A 25,201-nucleotide genomic window follows, 5' to 3' on the forward strand; every position below is an offset into this window, starting at 1 on the left:
GTTACAGTATACTGCAGAAAGAGTGCAGACATAGAGTGCCACAAAAAGGGTAAATATATTTGACTTATTAAGTGAATACATTTTAGAGCAATTAAGCTTTTAACAGTTACTCGGCACAACGTCTTACAGTTTTTATATTTTTCAATTGATAATTTGTTATTGTCTAAAGAGGCCCACAGAGTTCAATTTCTTTCTTACAAAACATAAAACGGGAGGATTATTTTTAAAGGAAATGTAGGTTTATAAATGTAAATAAGAAAAATATTATTTCAAATGTTCAGATCTTATCCAAAAGATCTACAAATATCTTGACACAATTATACGGTTACACATTTCCATAACACAGGAATTAGTTTCACTTCATATCAGATGTATAGCTTTTGTGCGCGCGCGCGCGCGTGTGTCTACGGGCGCCGAGGTGGCCAAAACTTCATAGCGCGTCCGTTAGGTTGCTTCTGTTTACTTCATTTCTAATGATGATGTGAGACCGAAACCGCTAGCTAGCTAGCCTAGCTAAAGTAATGAAGAACCGGTAAGAAATGGATAAAAAAAACTAATGTGATGGGGGAACATACTGATGGGCCTCCTCTTACTTTTCATCTCACGATAGCACTTTGTTCTCAACTATTTGCTTTAAAGTAGCCGTTATATTCTAACTGGCAGTGTTAGCCTGTTAGCGTGCTAGGCTAGCTGTTTGTGTTAAGGCGTGCTGTGATATGGCCGATTGCAACAGTCGCATACACTGGAATTGGTTTCTTATGCACCCGTTCTGATTGAGACAACCCTTGTTAACAGGACTTGGCATTTAGTGGTAGAACCGCCACGAAGCAACCTTAGCTAACGCCGTTGCTAGCGAAACTGTGTGGCCTGGAATGGAGCCAGGCGACTTGCGAGAGAGCCCCGCCGGGTCCGGGGAGTCAGACACCGGCGACTGGAGGGAGGAGGGTGTTCCCGGTGGGGCCGAGGAGGTCAAAACTCCAGAAACTAATGGGACAACACTAGAGACCGCGACCAGAGACACCTGCGAGGAAGGGGAGACTGGGAGACAAAAAGGAGTTGGGGAGCAATTACACAGCCCCTATGAGGAGGAACTGGACCCCAGGATCCAGGTATGAAGAACCCGATGTTTGAGTTTTTTAAACTATAGTAACATTTGAATCCGGCAGGATATAGTTAAGATAAGAAAAGATGGACCTTTATTAATTGCCGTAGGGAAATTCAGTTGTCATAGCAGCAACAGAATAAGAAAGAGACACAGGTAGCTCACATAGAATATACACAGGAATTACAAGAATACAATTACCAAAAAAAAGTCAAATTCAATTAGGACAAACGTGTATTAATACTGTTAATTAACAGTATTAATAGAAATAGAAAACAACTGCGTTTTAGCCATGGGTCCTAAATATGCATTTGACAATGACAATACCTCTTGGCACTGTCACATTTAACTCAAATGCATGCTATGCATTTTGTTGGCCTGTAAATGGTATTTTATACCTAGTTAATTTGTAGACCTTGTCTCTGGTTAGGCTTTTTAAAATGCCAATTTTCAACATATAATATATATGTATTTTACTTTTTGGTTCTGTTTTTTTGTGCTATTTTGAGATGTTTACAATTTATGTTTGTTTACTTTCTACTCTTTTTTTCTCCATTTTCCATTACATGCATTGCGTGACGAACAAAATTCCCAAAATTGCATCAGTAAAGTGTATTTAACCTAATCATGACAACGTAATATTAATTCAATACTGCATGTGGTTATGGCTATGCCAACAACCACTGCATTTAAATTCATTCATTCATTTACAATGCGTTACTGCACAATGACTGAAAATGAGGATTAAGAACAACAGAAAGGAATTTAAGTATTTAAACCTGTTTAAATGTATCTCAGTGTTCACAGACTTTCCTTTGTTAAAGCCATAATCTTTGCAAATCCGGTTGTCGGATCAAAGGTGATTATCTGTCATTCAATTGCACCATAACATACCTGTAAAGTTCATTTAATTCCCTTTATGCATCTCCCCTGCATTACCTTTACATAAAAATAAAATCTGAGTTTTTACATTTGAATGTAATGATAAAACATGATATATATTCCGGAGCTAGTTTTATTCCGGAGTAGTATTTGTAGGAGGATTCAGCAATTAATATTCTCTGGTTGTTAATAAATAAGAGCCTAAAGCACCACATACTTTTTTCCTTTTTCCCACAGGATGAGTTGGAGCATCTTAATGAAGCCAGTGCAGAAATTAATAGACTGGAGCTGCAGTTGGATGTAAGTAAAACTGCAGATTTCTACCACCTAATTAGGGGTGCTTGTTCAGTCTTCCTATACACGACTGAAAAATATGGAAAACAGTTTGAATAAAAACACTTTGATTTTCAGTAAACAAAACTCCTGAGAAATGTGAACTCAACCACCCTAGGATTAGCTAGAATCTGTGAATATCTTTGTAGTTGAATATTTTATGGGTCTACCCAGACAGTGCTCTTAATTTAGTTTGTAATATCTTTAAGCATAAGGGTTGGAAAAGTCAGGACTCTTAAAATGGAAAATGTTTACGTGTTGAATCGTTTAATTGCCAAGTGAATGGATTGCTCACCGGTAGCTGTACTCCTGTGTGGAATCTAATCAGTCATTCCACTCAGGTAAATCTAATCTTGTCATTTTCATGCATTAACCATCCAGGATGCTAGATCAGGGTACCGGAAAATCCTCACCGAGTCTGCCAGGAAGTTAAATGCTCACAGCTCTCAGCTTGGTGGCTGCATAGAGAAAGCGAGACCCTACTATGAAGCTCGTCGCCTCGCCAAAGAGGTAAACACAAACTGGGAAACTGGACTATGTATGCTTTAAAGAAATCCTCTGAAACAAATTGTCTTTTATTGAGATGCAAACATTTACAATACTACAAAATAATAATTCCTCAACATGCTGTTGTGTGTAAGCAAGGCCACCTGAAGTGTCCTTAGACAAGGCACTCTGTCCCAACCAGATCCAAGTTGTAAAGAGAAATGGGATTTTGTTGCACAGGAAGAATCTGGAAAAGGTCAGGGGCACATTAGTCCACATACTTAGTATAGTGTTACTGCAAATGTATTCCTGATTGCACTAAAGGAGTATTCATGATTGTATTTCAGTTTTCCCACAGTATAGCTTTACCAAATCCCCTACACAGGTCCATTAGTCATGCTTGATAACATAAACCAGATTTCGATGGTCACATCTTATCTATATGGCAACGATAACAGTGTTCAACAACCTAAAGCAAATGTGAACAGGAAAGAGGGGTCTGATCACAGCTAGCCATTCAATATGCACATGAGAGTCATTACAGAGCAAGTAGTGTTGTGCCATTCAGCTTTACTGGATCTAATTCAACACACAATGTGGACACCAGATACTTGTTTTGCTCCTACAGAAACATGAGCCGCGTGAGATTTGCGTTATAGGATTTTATAACCGGAAAACAAATGCTTTTTTAAGGAATAGGCAAAATATTTTTTCCCTCATTCAACTGTTAAGAAATTCATTTTATTTTCCCGAAGACTTTAATTCATTAAACTTAAACAGTGAAATGTAATTCTACTATTTACAAAAACACACATTTGATTGTAATTGGACTCAACAGAACTCATGACTGTGTCCTTGTCATTATTTTCCTTCTGTAGGCTATAAAAGTTTTGTCTGCTCTCTGTAGGCACAGCAGGAGACCCAGAAGGCAGCTTTGAGCTATGAGAGAGCAGTCTCTATGCACACAGCTGCCAGGGAGATGGTCTATGTGGCAGAGCAGGGCTTGATGGCTGATGGCAAGAACACTCTGGATCCCACCTGGCAGGAGATGCTGAACCACGCTACCTCCAAGGTAACAAACCTGAGGACGTTCACGTGCTATAACACAATCACCCCAAACCTCAGTTGAGTGGGGCATGTATGTTTGGTGCAGGATGGTTGTGGTTTCTCAAATGAGATGATACATGATTTTAAGCAAGATAAAATATCCACCAGGAAAAACAAGGGAAAATCAAGGTGTATAGTGAAAAAAAAGGCTTAATCAGTGAGTCCATTACCTGGATGTTTATTTTAGGTTTTCTACATCTTACCTAAAGAGAAATAGTCTTGTTAAGAGTACCCCACAAATTAGCATTGAATTTCCTACAGTTAAATAAGGATCAAACTTCAGTTGAGACAATAATTAAAGATTGAAAGGGGTCTGGCCTTTGACGTCTGTGTCAAAGTGTGTGTTAACATCTTGCTCCTGCGGTGTGTCTCAGGTGAACGAAGCGGAGGAGGAGAGACTCCGCAGTGAGAGGGAGCACATGCGCGTCACACACGCCTGTCAGGAGGCCGAGGCTCGGGTTCAGATGCTGCAAAAGTCCCTCAAAAGAACCATTGTGAAATCCAAACCTTACTTTGAGCTAAAGGCCCAGTTCAACCACATTCTGGAGGTAATGCAGACAGACACAGTCCAATAATAGTTGTTTGTGAAACCTGGAGCACATACAATATGTTCTGTCACTGCCAGTGTCACATATTAATAATAAGTCTATTGTGTAGTTGCTGTGTTGGCAAAAAGGGTTGTTTCATATTCTGTACGTTATGGATTTGGTAGAGGTCACTGGTAGGTTGTGGCATAAAATCAATGTTGAAATTGATGATGAAAGTTTCTGTGCCCTCTGTGTGACTCCAGGAGAATAAGGCCAAAGTGCTGCAGCTTGAACAGCACGTAGCTAAAGTGAAGACCCGTTACTCCATCGCCCTGCGAAACTTGGAACAAATCAGCGAGCAGATCCACGCTCAGAGGGGGAGGGATCAGGCTGAGGGAGGACGCACCACTGTCTGTGGTGGGCGGAGTCCCCCCGTTGGAGCTGAGTCTGACATCAGAGTTAAGATAGAAGGTGGCGCCTGCAGTAGTGGTGCGACGGGGGCGGATCAAGTGGATGTAGCCATCGACCTGGAGAAATACAAGGAGAAGGAGAATGAAAAGGAGAGGGAGCGGGCGGGGTCGGATTCACTTTCGGTCTTCAGCCTGCAGACCATCGCTTCCGACTTGGAGAAATATGACTCCATTGAGCACCTCGGGGACCTCAGCGATGTAGGGAGCGTAACTGGGGATGAGGGGGAGAAAGAGAGAGGCGGAGTGATGGATAGAAGAGACAAGATGGTGGAGAGTGCTGCTAAAGAGCGCCAGCAGCAGTTCTACAAGCAGCACCATCGAAGCTTCAGTTTGTGAGGCTGATATAGATATGAAACAGCTAAAAAACACTTTAAAAGTGTCAAAAAATAATACAAATTAGGGTAAACATCCCTAACACCTAGGTACCAACCAAAGTAAAAAGACAGTAAATGAGCTGCAAATGTAACACTGGAGTGATGCAGTTGTAGGGGTATAAAATGATATGTGTAAATTAGCTCACATTAAATGACTGACAACACTTCATTCTAAAGCTGACACTGATCAATAGTTAATATTGCAGCCTAGTTAGAAAACTAACAGAATCTAAAGAGCTTTCAACCCTCCAGGAAAAGTATATAATCTATTCACTTCTGCTGAAGAATTCTGGGTAGAATTTCTTCCTTGTGCGTGAAGGAACAGCAAATAATGATCGAAAGCTTAGGTTTAGCTGACATGCTTCAAAAAACCTCATTTCTTATTTCCCTGGCTAATCATTGATCTAATTTGGTGAGACTAGTGAAAACAAAACCTTCCGTTGTTCTCCTTCCAGTCCTGTCAAGTCTTATCAGCCATTGCTACAAGGTAGAGTGTTTGCAGGGTCTCTTCACACACTGAGATCCAGACTTGTATACACCCTCATCAAGTTAGTGTGCAGGGAAAAATGTCAAAAACGATTCTGTCAGTGCAGAGTGAAAGCATGTTTGAATTCACATTTCACATATTTATTTCCAGTAAGATGCTGCAAGAATTGCTTTTTTATTATTGGCACGAGAGAATGCGTTTTTGGAAAATTCCTGAAATTATTAATGAATGGAGTCTGACAATTTTCCACTCCGACAGCATGCACTCCTAGTGAGCTATCTAAACAGGCATTTATGAAATGTATTCAGGGCTTTATGCTGAAACAAAAACTGACACCATTCAAACTAAGATGATGAAGCTGCAGCCACGTTTTGTTTTTTTATGTCGTTATGCTGTAGTTGCTTTTGGTGCAAAAGCTTTTTCCAAACATGTATTTATTGTTTACATTTTTATTTTTAAGTGGATTTCATTTGCAGCCAATACATTTCCTCTTTTCTTGGCCTTTTTAAAAGAAAATGTTTCCCTTGTAATTTGAAGTGTGCCTTGACACAGAAAAAGTAACACATTTAGCACGAGTAGCACTCCGCTGTAATCTCATCTATAGCTCTGTCTAGAACCATTTATAGTGTGCCCTTTTTATGATTTTTAGAATGTTTTAACAATCCGAGTCTCCCTAGTGCCGATTCGGAGACTTGGAGAGTTATGATTTATTTTTTGATTTCAGTATGTTCTTTCATGATATTGTACTTTGATTGTCAAAGTGTATGATGCAAAATGATGAAGTCAAGGAATGACTTGTATGTATGTAATTATTACAAAGCTGGAAAATATTGACATGTACAGTTACATGTGTTAAATGGTTTGAATGTTGTACAAGTTTGTTGTACGTATGTTCGGGATACTCAACAGTTTGTCATGTGTATTTAAATCATTATTGTCGCAGTTTACCTGAAACACCTCACCTTCACTCCTGTCTTAACAATTAGTCTTCATCCTTTTAATGGCATTTGTGAATTAGTCAGAATGTCACTTTCCAATTAGTGCATTGTCCTATCTATAATCAATAAATCAGATCATACTTCTTGGGGCTTTTGTATTCCTGTGTTTTCCTATTATTGGATTTCTTGTAGGAACTTTTGTAGAATTGTATGTCAAGAGGCAGGTTAGGATGTGCTTTCCTGTTTTACAGATGCAGGAAGGAGGATGGTGAGAGACAGGGAGAGGTTGTGTCTTCCCCAACCTTCCTTCAATTATTCATCAGCAATATAACTATGAAGCAGGATCTCAGAATAGATGGCAGCAGAGGATGGTGGGAGAGACAAAAGGGGGAGATGAGGCAAGCGATGGGCTTGGACTTAATCGATGACCGGTGTTGTAGAAATGTCTGATTGTCGCTTCGTTGACTTAAGTCCAAAGGGCTTTAGAAAGAGGCTTAACAATGAAGTCACTGATAACACTGCAGGGCCATATCTGCACCTCCATCCGTGTCTAGTCCTGCAGTGATATAATTATTAACGGCGGGATAAACCCACAAGCTTATCGTAAACCCAAAGCCTGATCGTAAGATTCATGTAATATTTTACAGTCTTGGGCCCAGATCTTAACGCTTTTCATCTTGGGAAGGAGGGGGGGAAATATCCGATAAATGCGTGAGAGGGGCTGTTACGCACGGCGCGTCTCCATCATGACGTCGTGAGTTAGCTCAAGATTGTAAGGGGAGAGAGAAAAAAAGGAGGGGAGTGTGGTGAATCGGTGTTTCGTCGTTTATGGGGCTGCGTTTGTATATAGTGCATGTATATTTTTTGTATGGATTTTTGTCAGTTCTTACCTTTGCCATGCGTAACTGCAATACATAGAAATAACCCGAATAAGATACGTCTTGTTTTTGTAACATTCTGTTTACGAGCGGAGCAGCTTGCACATTGATAGCCATACTATTATAGCCATAAAATCGTTGTAAAGATGCATATTTTTACCAAATAATCCGACGTTGGGCATTTCCTGGCGGATCCACATTGGAGGACGTACTGTTATATTGACTGAGCGCATCGAAACTAATAGTAAGTACACATGCTACAGCTTGGCTTTACGGGGCTAGGGGCTACTATTACTGTAAATCGCAATATTAAACTACATGATTCAGAAAATGCTTCATTTCCAATGCAGATAATCTAGATAGATGCCACATTCGTTGTTAATATTGTATGCAAACGCCATTCATTTTCGATGGGCACAGGCCAGATTTGTTTTGAGTTCCTTCTTGCTAGATGCTCTCTGCATTAACCTTTTTATGCTATAGAAAGAGACAATAACATGGTGAGATTTTGCACCCTTTTAGACGGCATACAGCCGGTATAATGAGGTGATATGTGATTCGGGACGCTACTTTTGAGATTCAAGCAATGTACGGGCTTGTTAATATGGTCGGCCTTGCTCTACAGGCCATCACGGATTCCCTTGTCAACAGCCGACAAGTAACTACCGGCAGCATACGGTTGGTGGCACCCTTACTGTGACCCTCACGTCTCAGTAGTTCATGCTCAGCCATGCACACAATTCAGCATATGACTCTATATGCGTGGTCACCGTGTGGCCCTGCATAGAAATTGAAAATAGCAACTATACATGCGCCTCTACATGAAGCTGTCTGTGGTCCAGATCATCCCTCTCCATTGCAGCTTCCGGAATGAAAAACACACAAGGAAGTAGGCAGTGTCCGTGCAACATTAGAGGTGGATGGGCTGTGGGTGCTTTTGTAACAAGATGTGGTTCTCTGTTCCCGGAGCAGAGAAGGCGCTGTCCGTGGTGCTGAAGCCTTAATTGCATTTAAAGCTTGAGGCTAGTCGACTGGCCCCCTTCCCCCTGTCTGCTCACAGCGCTGATGGAGTTAGCAGGCTTTATGGGGGATAGTCTGCTTCATCCGTGCTACACTCACTCTCGTAGTTTGCTTTTATCCGGCTCAGTGTGTGATCGCTGATATTAATGACTCCTGCTGGGCTGTCCTTCTTTCTCACCCCCTTTTCCTGCCTCCCCCTCCCCTCCATCCCTTACAGGACAAAAGCACGTACTGTACGCTGCCAACACCCCCCACCCCCTATGCACACACCAACACACACATGAGACACTCTCTACTCAGTGAACTCTAAAAATACACTGGATAATGCTAATGAAGGATCCAGCAGAGTTTGTCTGTCTTCCACAAGCAAGCCTCACAGCCATCTGTCTCCCTCACTGTGGTGCTTTGTTATGCCCCTCTACCCACCTTCCAACTTTATCACACACACACACACACACACACACACACACACACACACACACACACACACACACACACACACACACACACACACACACACACACACACACACACACACACACACACACACACACACACACACACACACTCTCTCTCCACCCCCAAACTGTCTTGTTAAGTGTATGGATGTGTTTATGTTGGTGCATCTGTGACAGCCTCATGAAGCAGCATTTATTATTCAAAACTGCAAATTAGCAGCTATATATAGTGTGTTTATCATTGATACATTCAGTTGTGTTTGTGCGAGCACAGAGGCGCTGTGGCTCACAGGACTCATGGGTCTTTTGACTTTTTTCTGGGTATCATATCACACTTTCAGTACTTATGAAATCTGCACATTAGGCAGCAAGTGTGGCAGCCAAATGGCCATCGTTTTGTGCCCATTAAATAGGGTTGAGTTATTGTTATAGTTTGCCCAAACCTTGGAACCTTATGTTATATTTGTTATTGGTTGATATTGCAGATATTATTTATTGAATACATTTTTCATTCATGGAACTCCTCAGATTTTACAAATCAAAGTATGTTTAGAGATCTTGGGTACTACTGCATATGTGAAAACAAGTTGTATAAAGCCTTTCACGGCTCCAGAGGGAGCTGTGTGAAGTCCGTTAAATCGCCTCAAGTGATGTCAACGGTCAAGTTGCACTGTGGTTAATGTTCTTACAAGAAAATAGAATGCATTGAATTGTAAATACGACATCTCAGCTTCCGCTGCGTCAATCTTTTTTTGTAATTCTCACAGTGTTAGCATAGTGCAAGGCTAAATCGATGGAGAATGTTCAGAGAGTTTCCAGGCCAGTGAGTATGTGTGGTGGGTAATTGTGCCATTAAAATCTCTCAAAACAAAATAAATACCCTCTGTCTTGCAATGGAAGGCTTTTGGTGGATACTTTTCTACCTTGAAATGAAGAAAAATCTCAAATGCATTGTGTCTGCCCTTGTGTGAAATGTTTTCTATGGTCAGCCTTTTTGCAAAAATGTTAGAATCAGCCATCAAAACCTGAGCTGAAACTTTGTTCACAGGGCTTTTTGAAAGGAAGCCAATCTGGCTATCAACTGTACCTGGGCTGTCTGCAAGGTAAATACAAACAGAAGCAGAGGGAGGAAAGTGGACTCATCTTGCATCTCATCCTTTGTGTGCTCAGTCAGGCAGGATGAAGAGGGAGTGTTTTGCCAAAAAGTTGATGCATCTCTTTTTAGAAGGACAGACTGCAGTGGACCGAAAATGACTATCCGAGAACTGAGACTGTAGATTTGATACTGCAAGAATATTTTTTCATTTTTTTCTAGTTACATCTTGTTTGTTTTTCTTTTCTAAAACAAACCTCATTTTCAAGTCACAGTTCCCTACATTTACCGCTCTCTTCTTTCTCTTTCAGATCCAGAGATGGCACGCCTATTGTTAGTGGTTATTCTCTATGCTCTTCCATCTTTCGTGGTGCCCATACATAATTCATCAACTGGAGGTAATTTCTGGGTGTTTGTGACTGAATACGTGCAGGAATCTGTGTGTTTGTTTATAATATGCCTTAATGGACATAAGTCACTCTGCAGAGATTGCTAAGTGACCTGAATGAAGCGCTGTCATTTCTGCAGCGAGGAAGGCATCAGTTAAATTGACAATATGTCATGTTGCTCTAATACATCTACATTATCTGCAGACAAAGCTTTTCCCCTCTGCTCTTTTCATCCTTCATTTTTCTTCCTCTGCTCTTTTTTCATTAAGGCTGCGCTATCATCCGGCCTCCCAGAGATGGGGGGATCCGCTACAGAGGCCTGACACAGGAACAGGTACAAGCAAATAAGGCTCTGGGTCTGAATTACACAACTTTACCTGTCAAATCAAGGTCATTTTCTAAATAAAAAAACCCAATTTTGGAAATATAAAGCAGCAGATACGGTATCTGCTCAGTGCTTACTGTAATGTAATTTATTTCCAAATTAAACCATCATGAGCCTTAGGAAATAATGGGTGATAATGTGTCGTTAAACCTTTTGTGACATTTGTTAAACTAGGCTACTCCTGGCAGTAATGATTACGTATCTCTGAAAAAAACCCCAAACAACTAAAGACTATATATTTTTTTTTACATTTGCATGACCCTATTGAGTCCAACCAATCATTTTATTCTGCCAAAATCAAATGATTGGACGAACCAGCTGTCTGTCAAACTACCTGGCTACACCCTGCTCGGACACTCTATGCGCGTCACAGGAGCTGCTAGCTTGACAGCTGTGAGTGCTAACCATAGCCATATTCGTTGTTGACATATATGTTTACATTCATGTTGATAGTTTGTAAGGTGTAGTTTTGGAGGGAGGCCAGGATAAATGGCTGCCAGTGACTATCTTGCTAAATGTAACGACATTTTGGGCTATTGATGTTTGCTACATTCATGTGAAAACAGTTGTAAACATTAGGTTGCATTTTTTTCAGGTGGATGAATTTACAAATATCGCTAACCCTTGCTAGCTTGCCTAATGTTACCTAGATAAGCTTTGATACAAATATGCTTGTGATCATTACTCCAATTGACGAGGGTTACGCCTAATGAAATCATAACATTGACTAATGATGGACAACGGCCATGAAGAATAGTAGCTACATTGCGTTTTCAAAAGTATGGTTCATTACTGTATTTAAAACTTTAAGGTCTAGTTTATCTTTTTGAGACATACCCTTTTTGCCTCCTTGCTGAAATGAGAAGATAGATAGTCTCATGTCTCCTCTAAAAAGGTTACTTAGTTTAGCTATCTTGAACTATAAAAACAGGGCGAATCAGCTAGCCAGTGTCGGTCCAACAGAATATGTGTCGGACATAGGTGAAGAAACTATACACTTTTGAGTGAAGGGGTTTTTTAAAGCTCACGTGATTGTAATTGAATCTATAATGTAGCAACACATCAAATTACAAAAGAGATTGGTGCAGTTTCAACATGTAAGAAGGACAAAACCATTGAAAGCAGAGCTGTTTCTGTTTGCAACACTGTAATCATATGCACAGTGAATGCATATGAAGTGTAAATATCACGCTGGTCAAATTGCTTATATCCCCTCCTACCCCAATCAGAGAGAAGCTGTATTTCTGAGATTGACAGCCCAACGATTCAGACAAGATGGCCATAAAATGTTCTTCCTACTAAAACTTTATTGTCGCAGCCATATGGCATCAGCTCATACTGCATTGAGAAGAACTGTAGAGGGAAAAACTGGTGAGAGAGAGCATCAATCATGCTTTAATTTCTGTCTCCTCCCAATCTCTCTCTCTCTGTTGGTTTCTCTTACAGATCCGCAGTGTGCAGATCCTCCCTGTGGATTATGAGATAGAGTACATCTGCAGAGGAAACAGGGTGATCGTGGGACCTAAGGTCAGGAAGTGCTTACCCAACGGCACATGGACGGACTTGACACTGCACAGCACATGTTGTGAGTCATTTTTTGTCTGATTCTCACCTCTTTTTTTCCCAACCTTTACCTTTCCTCATCTTGCACATTTTTAGAACAACTCTCCCCTCAACAAAGAGGAAAGTATGAAATAGTGTGCAACCTTTACTGGGATTGGTGTCATTTTTTACTTCAGTAAAGTAAAGTAACAAAGTCTTAAGTGAAGCGTGCATGAAATCACCGCAGCTTTTTTATATTGACATATAATCACCTTTTAGATTGACATGGGGTACTGAATTGCTTATTTCACATCCACCACTTAGAGAACAACATAAGCTTTTATTTGGGTCATGTTTGTGTCCACACTCTCTCTTTTTTAGTGTCCATATTAACTACTAAGGGAAAATCTGGCACTTTAGCTGCTAAATGCTCAGTTTTGTTCCCAAGCTGGTCTCTAACGTACAACATCAAAGTTGCCGCCTGGAAGCTAAACAATGAGCTGAAACTCACCATGAAGCTCTGTAAAGCCAAAAGGGGGCTGCAGATTCAGGTGATCCTTCTCTGTAGGTTCATTACTACAGGCGATCCCTTCCACATTGTTTTTTTTAATGCATTGTTATGTTATGTGTTGTACTGTAATTAAAATAACATTTATAAGGAAACATTAGGTATTGTTAAGCTATCCGATCAATGAAAAAAAACTCTAATTATGCAGAACATGATAGGTTGTAGATAATTGACAAAGACCGCCATATTTCTTTGTATGAAGTTGAACTATACTCTTGACCTTGGGAACAATATGTTGGAGATTGCAATAATTTGCAGTTATCTGTGAAAACCAGTCACATCATCGACTTGGAGTCAATGGGTTAGATAAAGATCAAGGAGATCATTCACACCCGCACCCCAACAAACAGCTATTAAGTGGACCTTTGAACTGGGTGGGATTATGTTGTCACACATTTTGGTTGAATAATAACAAATTATTTGAGTGAAATGCTGTTAAGGGGACATGCCCCCAAACCAGAGCTAATAAACATACTTTTAAAAATTCTGATCTCTAAAGGTTTATTATTTTGCTATTTTTAAGGTTGCTGATTGACTGTTTCAGAGATTCAACTCTGAGGCAGGGGTGTCCAAACTATGGCCCGGGCGCCAAATGCGGCCCGCGGACCATTTTGAATTGGCCCTCAGCTAATTCAAAAAGTATAATGAAATATGGCCCACAAATGAAACTTGTGCTGGTCTTATTTTGTGCTTAAATATGTTAAAATATATGACACAGTATTCATGTGTTCATAAACCCACTTTTCAAATAAATTCAGACAATTAAGTTGATGAGAAAAAAGCCCAATAACTTATTTCCATAACCAGCTTGAAATAGACCCTTCATATTTTCTTTTCCTATAAGCAATCTGAAACTTCTGTTTTAAGGATGAGCTGCCTACAAAATAAATGAAAGCCTACGGAGAGCTGTGATTTTATTAAAGCATATTCAAGAATCAAGCATAATTGACTTACAATTGAGTGATTTTGCTAACTTATAACTTAATTTAGGAGGCGATATACCCCACCTCCAGCTTTTCATATGTTTTACTGTATGTGGCCCTCAGTGAAAAAAGTTTGGACACCCCTTGCTCTAAGGTATGTGTGTCTAATGAAGGGCCGTATAAATAGATACATGCAAATGTGAACTTATCTTTGAATCCCCCGTAGAGAATAGTCTGGGCAGATGCTTGCTGGGTCTTGATTTTAAGTGTTTAACTGAGGAGGACGTTGCTCAGTGAGTTAGTGCGCTGATTTCACATCAGGAGAGCGCTGGTTCAAACCCCACTGCAGTCAGCACGCGGCTGTGTCCCTTGGCAAGAAACTTCAACCCAAAATTGCTTGTTTGACTTTTGCCCACAGTATTGAGTCAAGTGACTTTGGATAAAAGCATCTAACAAGTGACATGTAATGTACTTGGTTTATGGTTGAAGAATAAAAGAGCGAGCTTGCTTAGTTTCAACATTTGTATCTGTGTGTATGATATGCAAGTCCATTAGTTATTATAGTATCGGAGCGGTTTAACTGCTTTTACGTAGATTAAATGTGTTTTTTAGCTGCAAACTTAGCCTGCAATCCAATTTTTTCTTGAATAGCGAAGCTGAAACGTAATTTCTAATCAGATCATATCTATGCCGCCTGTGCAAATACTGAGAATAAGGCCAGAGATCCAATCAAATCCCTGTTGTTGTTATTATCATCTCCTGTTTTTGTTCTTTCAGTTCACATTTAACATCAGTGGAACTTATTTTTTCCCACGAGTATATTCTCTAAAGCAGGATTTTTGTTTTCTCTGGCTTATGTAAGAGCTCAAGCTGCAATGTGCAGATTGGAGTTTTATTATGTGTTTGCATGCTGGAAGGAAGATTCAACAAACTGTGCAGCTAAACAAATTATATTCAAGAGCTTAGCCATTTTGTCAGAAAACCAAACCAAGAAAAACAGAGGCTGTAACATAGCAAGTTTACACATGTGGGCTTGAGTGTAGCAAGATGTTTCTTACTGGTAACTCAAAATAAGCTGACTGTTCACAGGGCGGTAGGGACGTGTTACATTTTGCCTGTATTGCAAACATTTGTCATAGGTGAAGCACCTAACCGCTTATTTGTGTTTTACCAATTGCTTGTTCTCATTTTAGACAAAGCCTTTATCTTCTCCATAATCCTTTATTTTTACACACTGTCAACATATATTTGTATGTATCAGCTGTAGCCTTTAAAGGAAGAACTGAAAAACGTTTTTTGACCTCTTGCGTTTGATTCATATTGATAATCAGAATCTGGTTGAATGCCCGGTAGGTTTTCTAGATACATTTGCTCTGGTCTATCGGTACATAGCATAATAGCAAAGTAAGCGCACATGATAAAAGAACAATCGAGAAACATGAATGAAGACTAGAAGAAAATGCATTTAAAATATGAAAATAATTGTGATAAACATGTACAATGTTAGCATGCTGCTAATCGAATTGAACATTTCAAATGGCTGGGGATGTTGTCAGTTGGCCAGTTTTGGTTTTCATTCGACAAAATCAAATCAACAGAGATGGGAGCAAGCCAAGGTTTTAAAAATTCTCAGTTTCAAGTCTTTACTCTAAAGACACAACTACATTTGGACTTAATTCTTAAACTTTGAGTTTCGAGTCCCTGAAAATAATCTTTACCAATTAAGTCATTTTGACGTCCAAAACTAAATTATTTTGGTGTCACTTTTTCCAACTGGAGTGTGGTTACGCAACATGAACTCCTTGTGATTCTCTCCCGCAACTTGATTGGCTGCTGTCCGTTTTGTTCAAACAAAGTGGATCCGAGGAATTAAGTGTGGACTCGCTGGGAGTTAACAGTGTGCCATTAACCTTCTTTTTAATACAGGAAATAATGGGCAATGTTTGATTCATAGCACATTTTAAAATAGAGTGTTTTTCTATATCTTAATACTTGAAGTCATCCGCTTTATATAGTCTATGGTCATGAGTAATTGCTTTTAAACTGCCAATCATTTATGAGGCTTTTTGGCTCTCTTTAAATCTGAAATCATTGCTTGTTGCAAACAATGTGGAGCATTCAGCAGCTGAAGATCAAAACGGTTTATTCTGCTTTATGGAAACTTACAATTAGGTGATTTTTTTACTTACTTTTACCACATATCTAGAAAAATATGAGTCTAAATTAATGTCTGCTCGACTGGTGTCTAACTACATGTTCACCATAACACATTATAATGTAGTTACTGTATATGTTAATTTTGGGTTTACAGCTTGTTCTGCTGTTCCCAAATTGCTTCAAAAATGTGTCTAGTTAGCTTATACTATTTATTTAATATACATACAGTATATGGGCTAATCTTCTTGAGATTTTTAACAACCAATAACATTATTTACCCATCCAAAGTTTGTTTACCTCTTATAAATATTAGTGCAACCGCAGCTCCTTCCCCCAGTTATTCTGAATCTACCTCTCTATAACGCTCTGTGTCTCTGTCTCACTGTCTTTTGTGGTGCCTTTTGTTCCCAGTGCTGCTATGCCCGCGGGTGTGGACCTCCCTGGAGAATGGCCGGGTGACGGTGAAGCCCCCCGGGCCGCCGGTGGAGGGGACGGTGCTCCATTACAGCTGCCACGCTGGCTTTATCCTGGAGGGCAGAAACATCAGCCATTGCACTAAACTGGGAAAGTGGGACGCACCTAAACCCACCTGCCTCTGTGAGTTCCTCAACCAGTGTGACTAAAGGAGATCTTACACTAAGCTTTTAAATACAGCAGAATTAGGAACATGAGGTTGCCTGCTGGGATGTCATTTACTGTCCCGGGGGGATTCAGCAGGCGAAATGACAACACAAACTTAATTAATGACATGTTATTATCAATGCAACCAGTAAGAAGTACAGTCAGAGAACATTTCTACCACAATGGCCACCTTTTGTATGACTGTTAGGTAATATCCATCGTAATAGTGAATAGCGAACAAAGCTATGTAAGGCATATTGGGGGCCGGTGATTAATTGTGTCATAAGAAATTGAAACCATTCCATTAAAATAGACGGAGAAGTAATCTGCAACTGTTGTGATTATCGGTCAATTATTTTAGTCAATTATCAAAGCAAAAAAGTGCCAATCATTCTTTGATTCCTGCTCCTTAAATGTCAGGATTGGATGCCTTTCTTTGTCATATATTGGATCTATATTAAACACTTTGAAAAGATAGACATTAATAAAAAGTAAATAGTACATATATATAATTAAATGTATTTTAAAACAAAAAAGACAACCAAGCTTAATCAATCTTACATTTATCAAAATACATTTACTTTTCGGTTTTTTTTGCTAAAGGGGTTTGTACAATTTGAATCAAGAGAAGTAATGAAGTTGTACTGCCCTCGCAGTGCATGTGCCGATGCAAGGCTAGACAGTCAGATAACGGTTAGCTAGAAGCCCTCCAAAAAACCACAAGGCTTGACTTTTCTTGTCCTTTAATGAAGTCTTCTTTTTTCCAACATCACCGTAAAACTGCAGATTACAGAAATAAACACACTTTACTTACTTAAAACACAATGTGAGTTGGCATAGAATGAGTACATTTCAATTAGCCTCCACAAATGAACAAACTGAGAAGAGTTAGCATGTTAACACAAACTAGCATCTCAGCATGAGCTAACGTTAGCGGAGTAGGCTATACTCATAAAAACACAACAAGTAGGTCTTGATATAAAATACACATTTGACCACTTATAATACTTACAGACAAATATTCTCCAAGGCAAAAGCGTTTGTAACCTTTGACAATATGATTTTAACAGTCTGCTTATCTGTCTGTGCGTGCCTCAGCTCTCCTGAGCATGTAATGAGGAGAACAACCGCGCTGGTTACATAGCTGCTGCTAACGCACTGAGCGCTCACTACGATGCGGTTTCTCGAGACCAAAGAAAAGACCACTCACTCTGACGCAGTTTCTTACAACCAAGAACATACACTTTTTAAATCTACGTATGAACTGATGAATTTTAACTTAACTTATTACTTTTAACTTTTTCATCTGCAAAGGCAGAACAGAAGTCTTGGTGGGACTTAGCCTTGAGTAGAAATCACCGACGACATGTGCCACATTTGTCATGTAACTCAAAGATGTATTTTTACATTCAAAATGGTGACAATGAATTTAGCAGTTGGAATAGTTAGCTGAAAGTAAAGCTAATTAATTAACAGCGTTTACAGTTTACCTAATGGATAAACGGTTGAAACATACAGCTTTACTTTAACTAGCAGTAGTAAGATTGCTGACATTGCTATTGTATGACAACATGATCAAATATCCACTTTTTCTACTCTGGGAAACAATAAAGGGGTCCAGGGATGTGGGGTTTCCTCAAACCAATAAGACTGGAAACCACTATCCATAAGTGACTTTCATTGACTGAATTATACTTACAAAACAAGCATATTTTTATTCAAACAGAAAACAATTGAACGATTATGAAGATTTCCTTTATTATTAAAAACGCGTGACAAAAATCAAACCCATTTCAATCACTTTCTCTAAATATTCACTTTTTTTTTTAATAACAAAGCTATACTGTCATTAAAAATGAAGTTATAACATAAACCAATTTAAAAGACACCTAGCTTTACTGGCAATTTAGCAGCAAATGTTTCCAGTGTAGTAACATCCCATTAAAACTTTTAGCAGTTGTATATATTTATATTTTACACAACTACATTGCTCATATATGATACTGCTAAGCTTCGTGTTCTGAGTTGAAGAGATAAAACCATTTAAAGACCACACCTACGAAATGTAATTGGCATTTTTACAGTTGATCAATTCATCTATCATGACCATGATTTTAAGCTCCAGTAAATGTATTGAAATCCCTTGCTTATTTTTTAATGGCAGTCATTCGCCGTGTATTGAAAAAAACAAAACAGAATAAGTCCATTTCATCACACAGACATGGCTGCCTTCCAAAAATGGGCACACAAGGCTTTAAAGATAATTACAAACACCTGCTCTGCCAACGGAGGAACACGGTTGCTAGGCAGTAAATGATCCAACCAATCAGAGTCTAATCCACAGAAAGTAGTTGGTACCGTTGGCACAGGAAACGAAACTGAATAAGAACTGGAATAAACTTTATATATAAAAGGAGAGAGACTCAATGTGTGTGTGTGTGTGTGTGTGTGTGTGTGTGTGTGTGTGTGTGTGTGTGTGTGTGTGTGTGTGTGTGTGTGTGTGTGTGTGTGTGTGTGTGTGTGTGTGTGTGTGTGGATACTTGTGATTTCATCGACACCAAAGAGGGTGCTCCTCTTACAACAGGTGGCCTGTCTGAAAAGATTTGTCCAAATTAGAGCAAAGAACTGAGGATTTAAAAAAAACAAACATTACACACATAGATGAAACAAAGAACTGAAAGAAACCAGATCGCCAACTGGTCTATGAGGGGTTGGCATGGCAACTAATAAAGTTGCTATGGGAATGGTGGTATTAAAAGGGATGAAAGCAGGAATTATCAGCACAGTTGGACTGAAAGTAGGCGACTTATTGTATAATAAATACAAAAGTGTAAGTGTTAATGCTCTAGAATTCATTCATATTTGACCTATCATTTACTATGTTTTATTATTCTATAAAAGATGTTCTACGGTGCTTACACTGTATAACACAATTCGATTTAAAGGTCTATTTTCATGCTGTGCCTGTAAAATATCACTGCATTACATAACTACCACAGTTAGGAAGCTCCTGCCAGAAAATGACGGCTCAGCACCCGGCTAACTCTGCGCCTCTCAGGATAACTACGGTGTTGTGTCACTGCCATCTAGTGGAGGGAAATGGAACTAATTTAAAGCTTTTACTGCACCAAATCTACAGTATATTATGTAGGTGAATTATTCAGTAGTAAAACACCCGGATTTACCATTTAAGGCAATATATTCTGCCTAGCTTACTGATCTGTTTCCAAATGAATTGTGTTGTTTAATCAACCTTTCTTTTTCCTTCTTTTTCTGCCGGACAAAGATGACAGAAACTACACAGGTATGGATCTTTTAGTTTGTCTTATCATTCTATCATGCATGCTAACAAAATCCTACTAAACTTCAAACTTTCATTCATTATTCTTCAGTTTTAAGGAGACATGGGCGTGCAAGTACCCAGTCAACATGCACTCAAAGGACACGGAAAACATCCAGTTGCTGTTGTGAAACATTTGTTGCTGCTAAGTTTGACATAACATTTCAAAACATAGACTATTTTATTCTGTCTGAAGCTAGATGACAGTATCATAAAACATCAAACGGCCCACCCAGATCTGATTACAGTCAGCCTTTATTATTCTTTTAAACCAGCTTACTTCATTGCTAATGTTAACCTACTTGAATGCTGTGCACAAAACAACATTTATTTATTTGTAGTCTGCTTCACATGAGGCCTTCGATATTATGCTGCAGATGTAATACGTACTGTCGTCACAAGAGGGCAGCAGCAGCAGCCTAAAGCACCAACAAGATGTTGTTTTGTAATGCAGCTTCAAACCCAGCTGGAAAAATCAGACTTAAACGGAATATTCTTCTATGAACACATTTTCCAATTAACAAAAACTACCTGCTCCGAGAAACATGCTTATTGAAGTTGGGAACTCGGTTGAATAATTGAAGTTCCATATCTAGTATAAGAACACATTCATATTAGCTGCCACCATCACCTGCCTGTTCCTCTACTCCTGAGTATTGAGAAAGTCCTTCTTCAATAAATCAAATCGCAAGGGAGAAGATTAAGACTATTTAGTTTGCTCACAGGCATCATTAATGAGCGATCGTTTTCAACTCCTCTACAGTAACCCCCTTATGTCTTAAGTTAATTATCATTCCTACGTTTTAATGAAACGTTGGTATTGGTTTGTCGCTAATCGTTCCTGCTTAGCGCCTGCCTTCTGAAAGATGGATTTTGAAAAAGGATAGGGGTAGGCAGTGAATTTGTAACACTCAGGTATAAATATAATCAGGTGTTGAGTATTCTGCTCACTTTAACATGCAGTGCTTTTATACCTGAGGTTCTGTTGCTGTGATTGTAAATCTATAAGAGTTTGCAGCAGGTTATTTCTGAAAATGTGCTCAGCCAGCCTTCACTTTGAAGAGATAGAAAACTTGTGCTAGTGCAGACTTTTTATCTCATCCTTAACAGGGATGATGAATACATGTGCTATTGTTGCACAGTTTCTGCACCACATTAGGAATTGGCCAGATATTGAATCATACACTCGGTACAAACCTTGAGAGGATCACAACACTGCACAGTTACTCTAATGAATTAGACAAGGACCCGTACCGTTCCCTCAGACACGCACTGATTATGCACACGCACAATATGCACACTCACTAAACTCGATATATAGTTTCATGCAAGTAATCCAAGAACTTTCCAAATGTCACGGACAGACTTGACAAACACATAATTAACAAAGCAGCAGAGAACACCGTTTCCTCAAATAGATATTTCCATCTAGTGTCTCAGTAGTGACCTCCTCCTGGCTCGGTTCTCTCTCTTCCTCTCTCCACTCCATGTGCCATCACCACCCACTTACTGCCTCCTCAGTGGGAGAAAGGTTAATACCCTGCTCCTGTCTCTGTCTGCTCTACCCTGTGTGTGTGTGTGTGTGTGTGTGTGTGTGTGTGTGTGTGTGTGTGTGTGTGTGTGTGTGTGTGTGTGTGTGTGTGTGTGTGTGTGTGTGTTTACTGAAATTCAGTAGGGATGCGTCTTTGGTTTGTGTTTTCTCCAAGTGCAGTATTACAAAACCCCAGTGAAGGTACACAGACAGATTTCAACAAAGCCACAAAACAACCTGTCACAGTGTCATACAAACTATGTTTACTAATGTGCGTACACACACATTTATACACATATTTCCATGTAGGGCCTATTCTGTGTTTATTTTAGTTAGTACTATTGACATATTTTAAAATGCCTGAGCTCTAACAGGAATTCAATCTAAAAAGTGGATTTCTTTTGAATATTGTTGTATCCTTCTTTCAAAAAACAATAATGCCTTAATCCATCTAATATTTTTGATCTGAAATTTAAAAAAAAGAAGTAATAATGATCGTGGTCTGTTTTCTTCTTTAGGTATTTGTTACCCAGCTCCTTTTCTGAACTGAGAGAAACTGAAATGTTGACTTAAATTAAATGCATTATGTCAACAGATTTCACATAACTGTATTAGGTTAGTTGAAAGAAATACTATTAAGTTGCACATTATATTATTTATTTAAACCTAATATTATTTATTTCACCTAACCTAATACAGTTATGTGAAATGTGCTGACATAATACATTTAATTGAAGTCAACGTTTCAGTTTGTTCAGTGTGGATATACACGTGGCAGACAAAGTAGAACACCATAATAAAGTGAAATGATGTAATGGGTAGTTTTAAGCAAATGTAACTTGAACAGGATTTGTTGGATTAATGCAAAAATACACATTTAGTGCGTGAGGGAGTATCTACAGCAGCAGGACAGTGTCTGAGGGACTGACTCAAAATAAACTAAACTGCCTTTGTTGGTCGTAATCAAAGAAGATAAAAGCTCATTGATGTTTTGTTAATAGTTTTTTGACAACTAAGGAACTTTATGGCACAAAGGATTAGGATATGTCAGACTCTTTCAACACAGACAGCGCTAGCATGGGATTTGTTGTAAATAAGACCATGTTTTGCAACCCTCATCGTTCAAAAGATGACTTGTATCATAGGGATTTTAGCGGTGCTTTAAACTTGGCATGTGAGTTATCTGTACAGTATGATGGGAAAACTTTCAACCGACAAACGTTTAATAAGCGGGAGCTGGTAGAGCTGGGAGTTGCCCCAAAAATGTAGTCTGAGAATTTAAGACATGTTACACAATCATTTCCTGATGGAAAACTGCAATAATTAATTATAAACGGGGATAACTAGAGTTACAATTTACTGTTGGGAATCAAAAGCTATTCCTTTTTTCTCAATACAAATTACACTATTGGTTACCACATGCCTTTGTAGCAGAGTGTTTTTCACGGTCGAACAATAAACTTAGTCTTAACGTCCCTCCACCCTGATACTCGGGCATGATATATTACTCTAATAAAGGAGGTGCTGCAGAGTGTAGGTAATGTGCGGTGTTCTGCTCCTGAACAAACTACGTAATGATGATACCGTATCGGAGATGGAGCTTTTGACTGAACGATGAACTGTATTTTTACAGCATGATGGTCAACATAATGCTCATATAATGCTGGCCCTGCAATGTGTAAATACAGCCACGTTTTCACCTTTGCCCATCTGGTACAAACAAGCAAAGTAAGACCAAGACATAGAACATTTTATGATGTATTGTTTGACCAAAATCTCTGATCTCTGCACAAGGGAAATGGATTTGTACCGTCAGCAGTATGGAAAAACCTTACATCTACAAAATAGCGGCGTCCTGGGAATTGAAACGCTCTGATTGATTTTACACAATATATGTTTTGTCAGAGCGTTTTCACAATAATTTGGATTCCTCATGAATAACATGCAGCTGGAGGACAATGTCATCCGGTTATTGTGTTAAAATGGTACCACTGTATCTTCCCTTAACTGCCAAAAATAAAACAGACCATTATCCTGAAGAACGGCCAGTGTGCAAATTGCAGACACACAAACGCACAGCACAAGGCCCTCATTAAAGCATCTCAGTAACATGTTACAGCGCTAATGTCTCCATTGCATTTTTTCCAGGCTCTGCCACAGCTAATGTGTCCTCCGAATATGGCATGTGACTCCATGGGGGTTATTAATACGGCACTGCCCGATGCTGGTGCGTCTTGCCTGTGTTGGCTGTAGGATTATGGAGCACAAAAAGCATAAAAGTTCACGGCTGAATAATTGATAGTGCGTCGGATGGGTCACAGGGTGGCAGCGAGGATGAGGAGGTGGAAGTTGAAGGCAAATGCCAGTGGATGATCACTACACTCACCTCAGCCTGTGAGGGCTTGTTAGCAGCTGTATCTGAATAGCTCTCTACATGGACATATCCAGATAATGAGATTTGGTTAATGAACCAGAGTTGTATAATAGTCATATTCCATTGCCTAACTACGGAGCGTTTTTAATTTAGACTGGAGAAATAATGGTTTTCTTCTCAATTTCTGCAACAAGTCATTCTCAAAGGGAAATTGAACACTGACATAACATTGCAATTAAAGCGCTTAAACAGGAACTACAGAACCATAAGCATGAAATAGTAGTCAATAATCCAAAAAGGGTTCGTTAGAAAAAGCAAAGTATTGTTCTTAGATGAGCTGTTAACCTTTAGGTGTAACATCCTAAAGGATTCATCAATCTCAACAGTTGTGGCAGAATGCGTCTTAAACATGTGTATTCCAGAAAAGGAACTGGGATCTTTCTGTTTTAACTGAAGGCTTAAAGGTCACTGTGTCTGTCTTTACGTGCGTACTTGTTTGTGTCAGAAGGTGTGAGCGCACGGTATCATCTCTTTGTGTGTCAGAGTGACACATAGGGACTGTGCTGGATGCAAACAGAGGGTGTGAACAGGTGTGCAGGGAGTCCAGTCCATCTCTAATCTACAATAACTCCCATCACGGTTTGCCGAAATTAAATGAAATCAGCCATGATTGATACGGCCTGCCACGTTTTTCGCTGATTTCTCAAAGCTGCTTCTGTAGCATTTTATAGACTTGGCGAAGGAAGAGGAGAATTGGCAGAGCTGGTAACAGAGCAGTTGCTCACTTCTCCTGTGTGCTGGGCCAGTAAGCAAGTTATTGATTTGAAGGTCAAACAGAATCTAGGTATCCACGGTAGAACCAGGCTAAAGGTTACCTGTGAGTGGTTTCAGCAGAATCTAAATGATTATACTTGACTGTGGGGTCCTAAGAGTGGAATCTGTATTGACAACATTTTCAAACGAGGTGGGGGAATGAGAGGGGAACGTTTCACACTTAGGAGGCAGGAAGTGTCTAACCATTTAATGCCATTGTTGCAGCCTGTAAGCTTTTGTTATCAACACTCTTGGGATCAGTTGCAATGACATAAGGTACAAACATTAGTGTTAAGGATGGATTTGTTGATTATTTAACTTATCTTGTAGTGCCATCTTCAAACTGTAAATATTCCCAATACCTTTGTTAATGGCCAAATACCTGAAAACCAGTAACATTACC

At 39.4% G+C, this 25,201-nt stretch overlaps 2 protein-coding genes across 5 annotated transcripts in view; both read left to right on the forward strand.

Moving 5' to 3' along the window:
- The first annotated feature begins 443 nt into the window (after positions 1–443).
- sh3bp5la (SH3-binding domain protein 5-like, a) lies at positions 444–6,849 on the forward strand. Of its 2 annotated transcripts, XM_063880184.1 has the most exons (7): positions 444–532; positions 796–1,109; positions 2,222–2,284; positions 2,699–2,827; positions 3,711–3,875; positions 4,285–4,458; positions 4,701–6,849. In XM_063880184.1, the coding sequence occupies exons 2-7, from the start codon at positions 873–875 to the stop codon at positions 5,241–5,243; spliced, it is 1,311 nt and encodes a 436-aa protein (XP_063736254.1). In that variant the 5' UTR covers positions 444–532; positions 796–872; the 3' UTR covers positions 5,244–6,849. The 2 variants fall into 2 exon arrangements, with proteins under 2 accessions (XP_063736254.1, XP_063736253.1); XM_063880183.1 differs by having other exon boundaries at positions 459–1,109.
- A 628-nt stretch (positions 6,850–7,477) lies between these two features.
- The window catches only part of gabbr1a (gamma-aminobutyric acid (GABA) B receptor, 1a), a 61,397-nt gene continuing 43,673 nt past the window's right edge, over positions 7,478–25,201 (forward strand). Inside the window, exons 1-7 of one of the 3 annotated variants that reach the window (XM_063878234.1) lie at positions 7,478–7,828; positions 10,111–10,165; positions 10,467–10,553; positions 10,814–10,878; positions 12,376–12,514; positions 16,531–16,716; positions 20,027–20,044. In XM_063878234.1, the coding sequence (XP_063734304.1) occupies positions 10,475–10,553; positions 10,814–10,878; positions 12,376–12,514; positions 16,531–16,716; positions 20,027–20,044 (487 nt within the window). In that variant the 5' untranslated portion in view covers positions 7,478–7,828; positions 10,111–10,165; positions 10,467–10,474. Of the gene's footprint in view, positions 7,829–10,110; positions 10,166–10,466; positions 10,554–10,813; positions 10,879–11,302; positions 11,323–12,375; positions 12,515–16,530; positions 16,717–20,026; positions 20,045–25,201 lie in introns of those variants that run through there. The other 2 variants (XM_063878233.1, XM_063878235.1) reach the window with 2 other exon arrangements.

The sequence above is a fragment of the Eleginops maclovinus genome, chromosome 3 (genome assembly GCF_036324505.1).
Source record: "Eleginops maclovinus isolate JMC-PN-2008 ecotype Puerto Natales chromosome 3, JC_Emac_rtc_rv5, whole genome shotgun sequence".
NCBI classification, from domain to species: Eukaryota; Metazoa; Chordata; class Actinopteri; order Perciformes; family Eleginopidae; genus Eleginops; species Eleginops maclovinus.

Excerpts from the sequence above, each read along its gene's own strand:
- sh3bp5la (XM_063880184.1), top strand. The coding sequence starts at position 873 with ATGGAGCCAGGCGACTTGCGAGAGAGCCCCGCCGGGTCCGGGGAGTCA. Across the intron at positions 2,285-2,698 it reads GACTGGAGCTGCAGTTGGAT|GATGCTAGATCAGGGTACCG; the intron begins GTAAGTAAAACT and ends TTAACCATCCAG. Across the intron at positions 4,459-4,700 it reads AGTTCAACCACATTCTGGAG|GAGAATAAGGCCAAAGTGCT; the intron begins GTAATGCAGACA and ends GTGTGACTCCAG.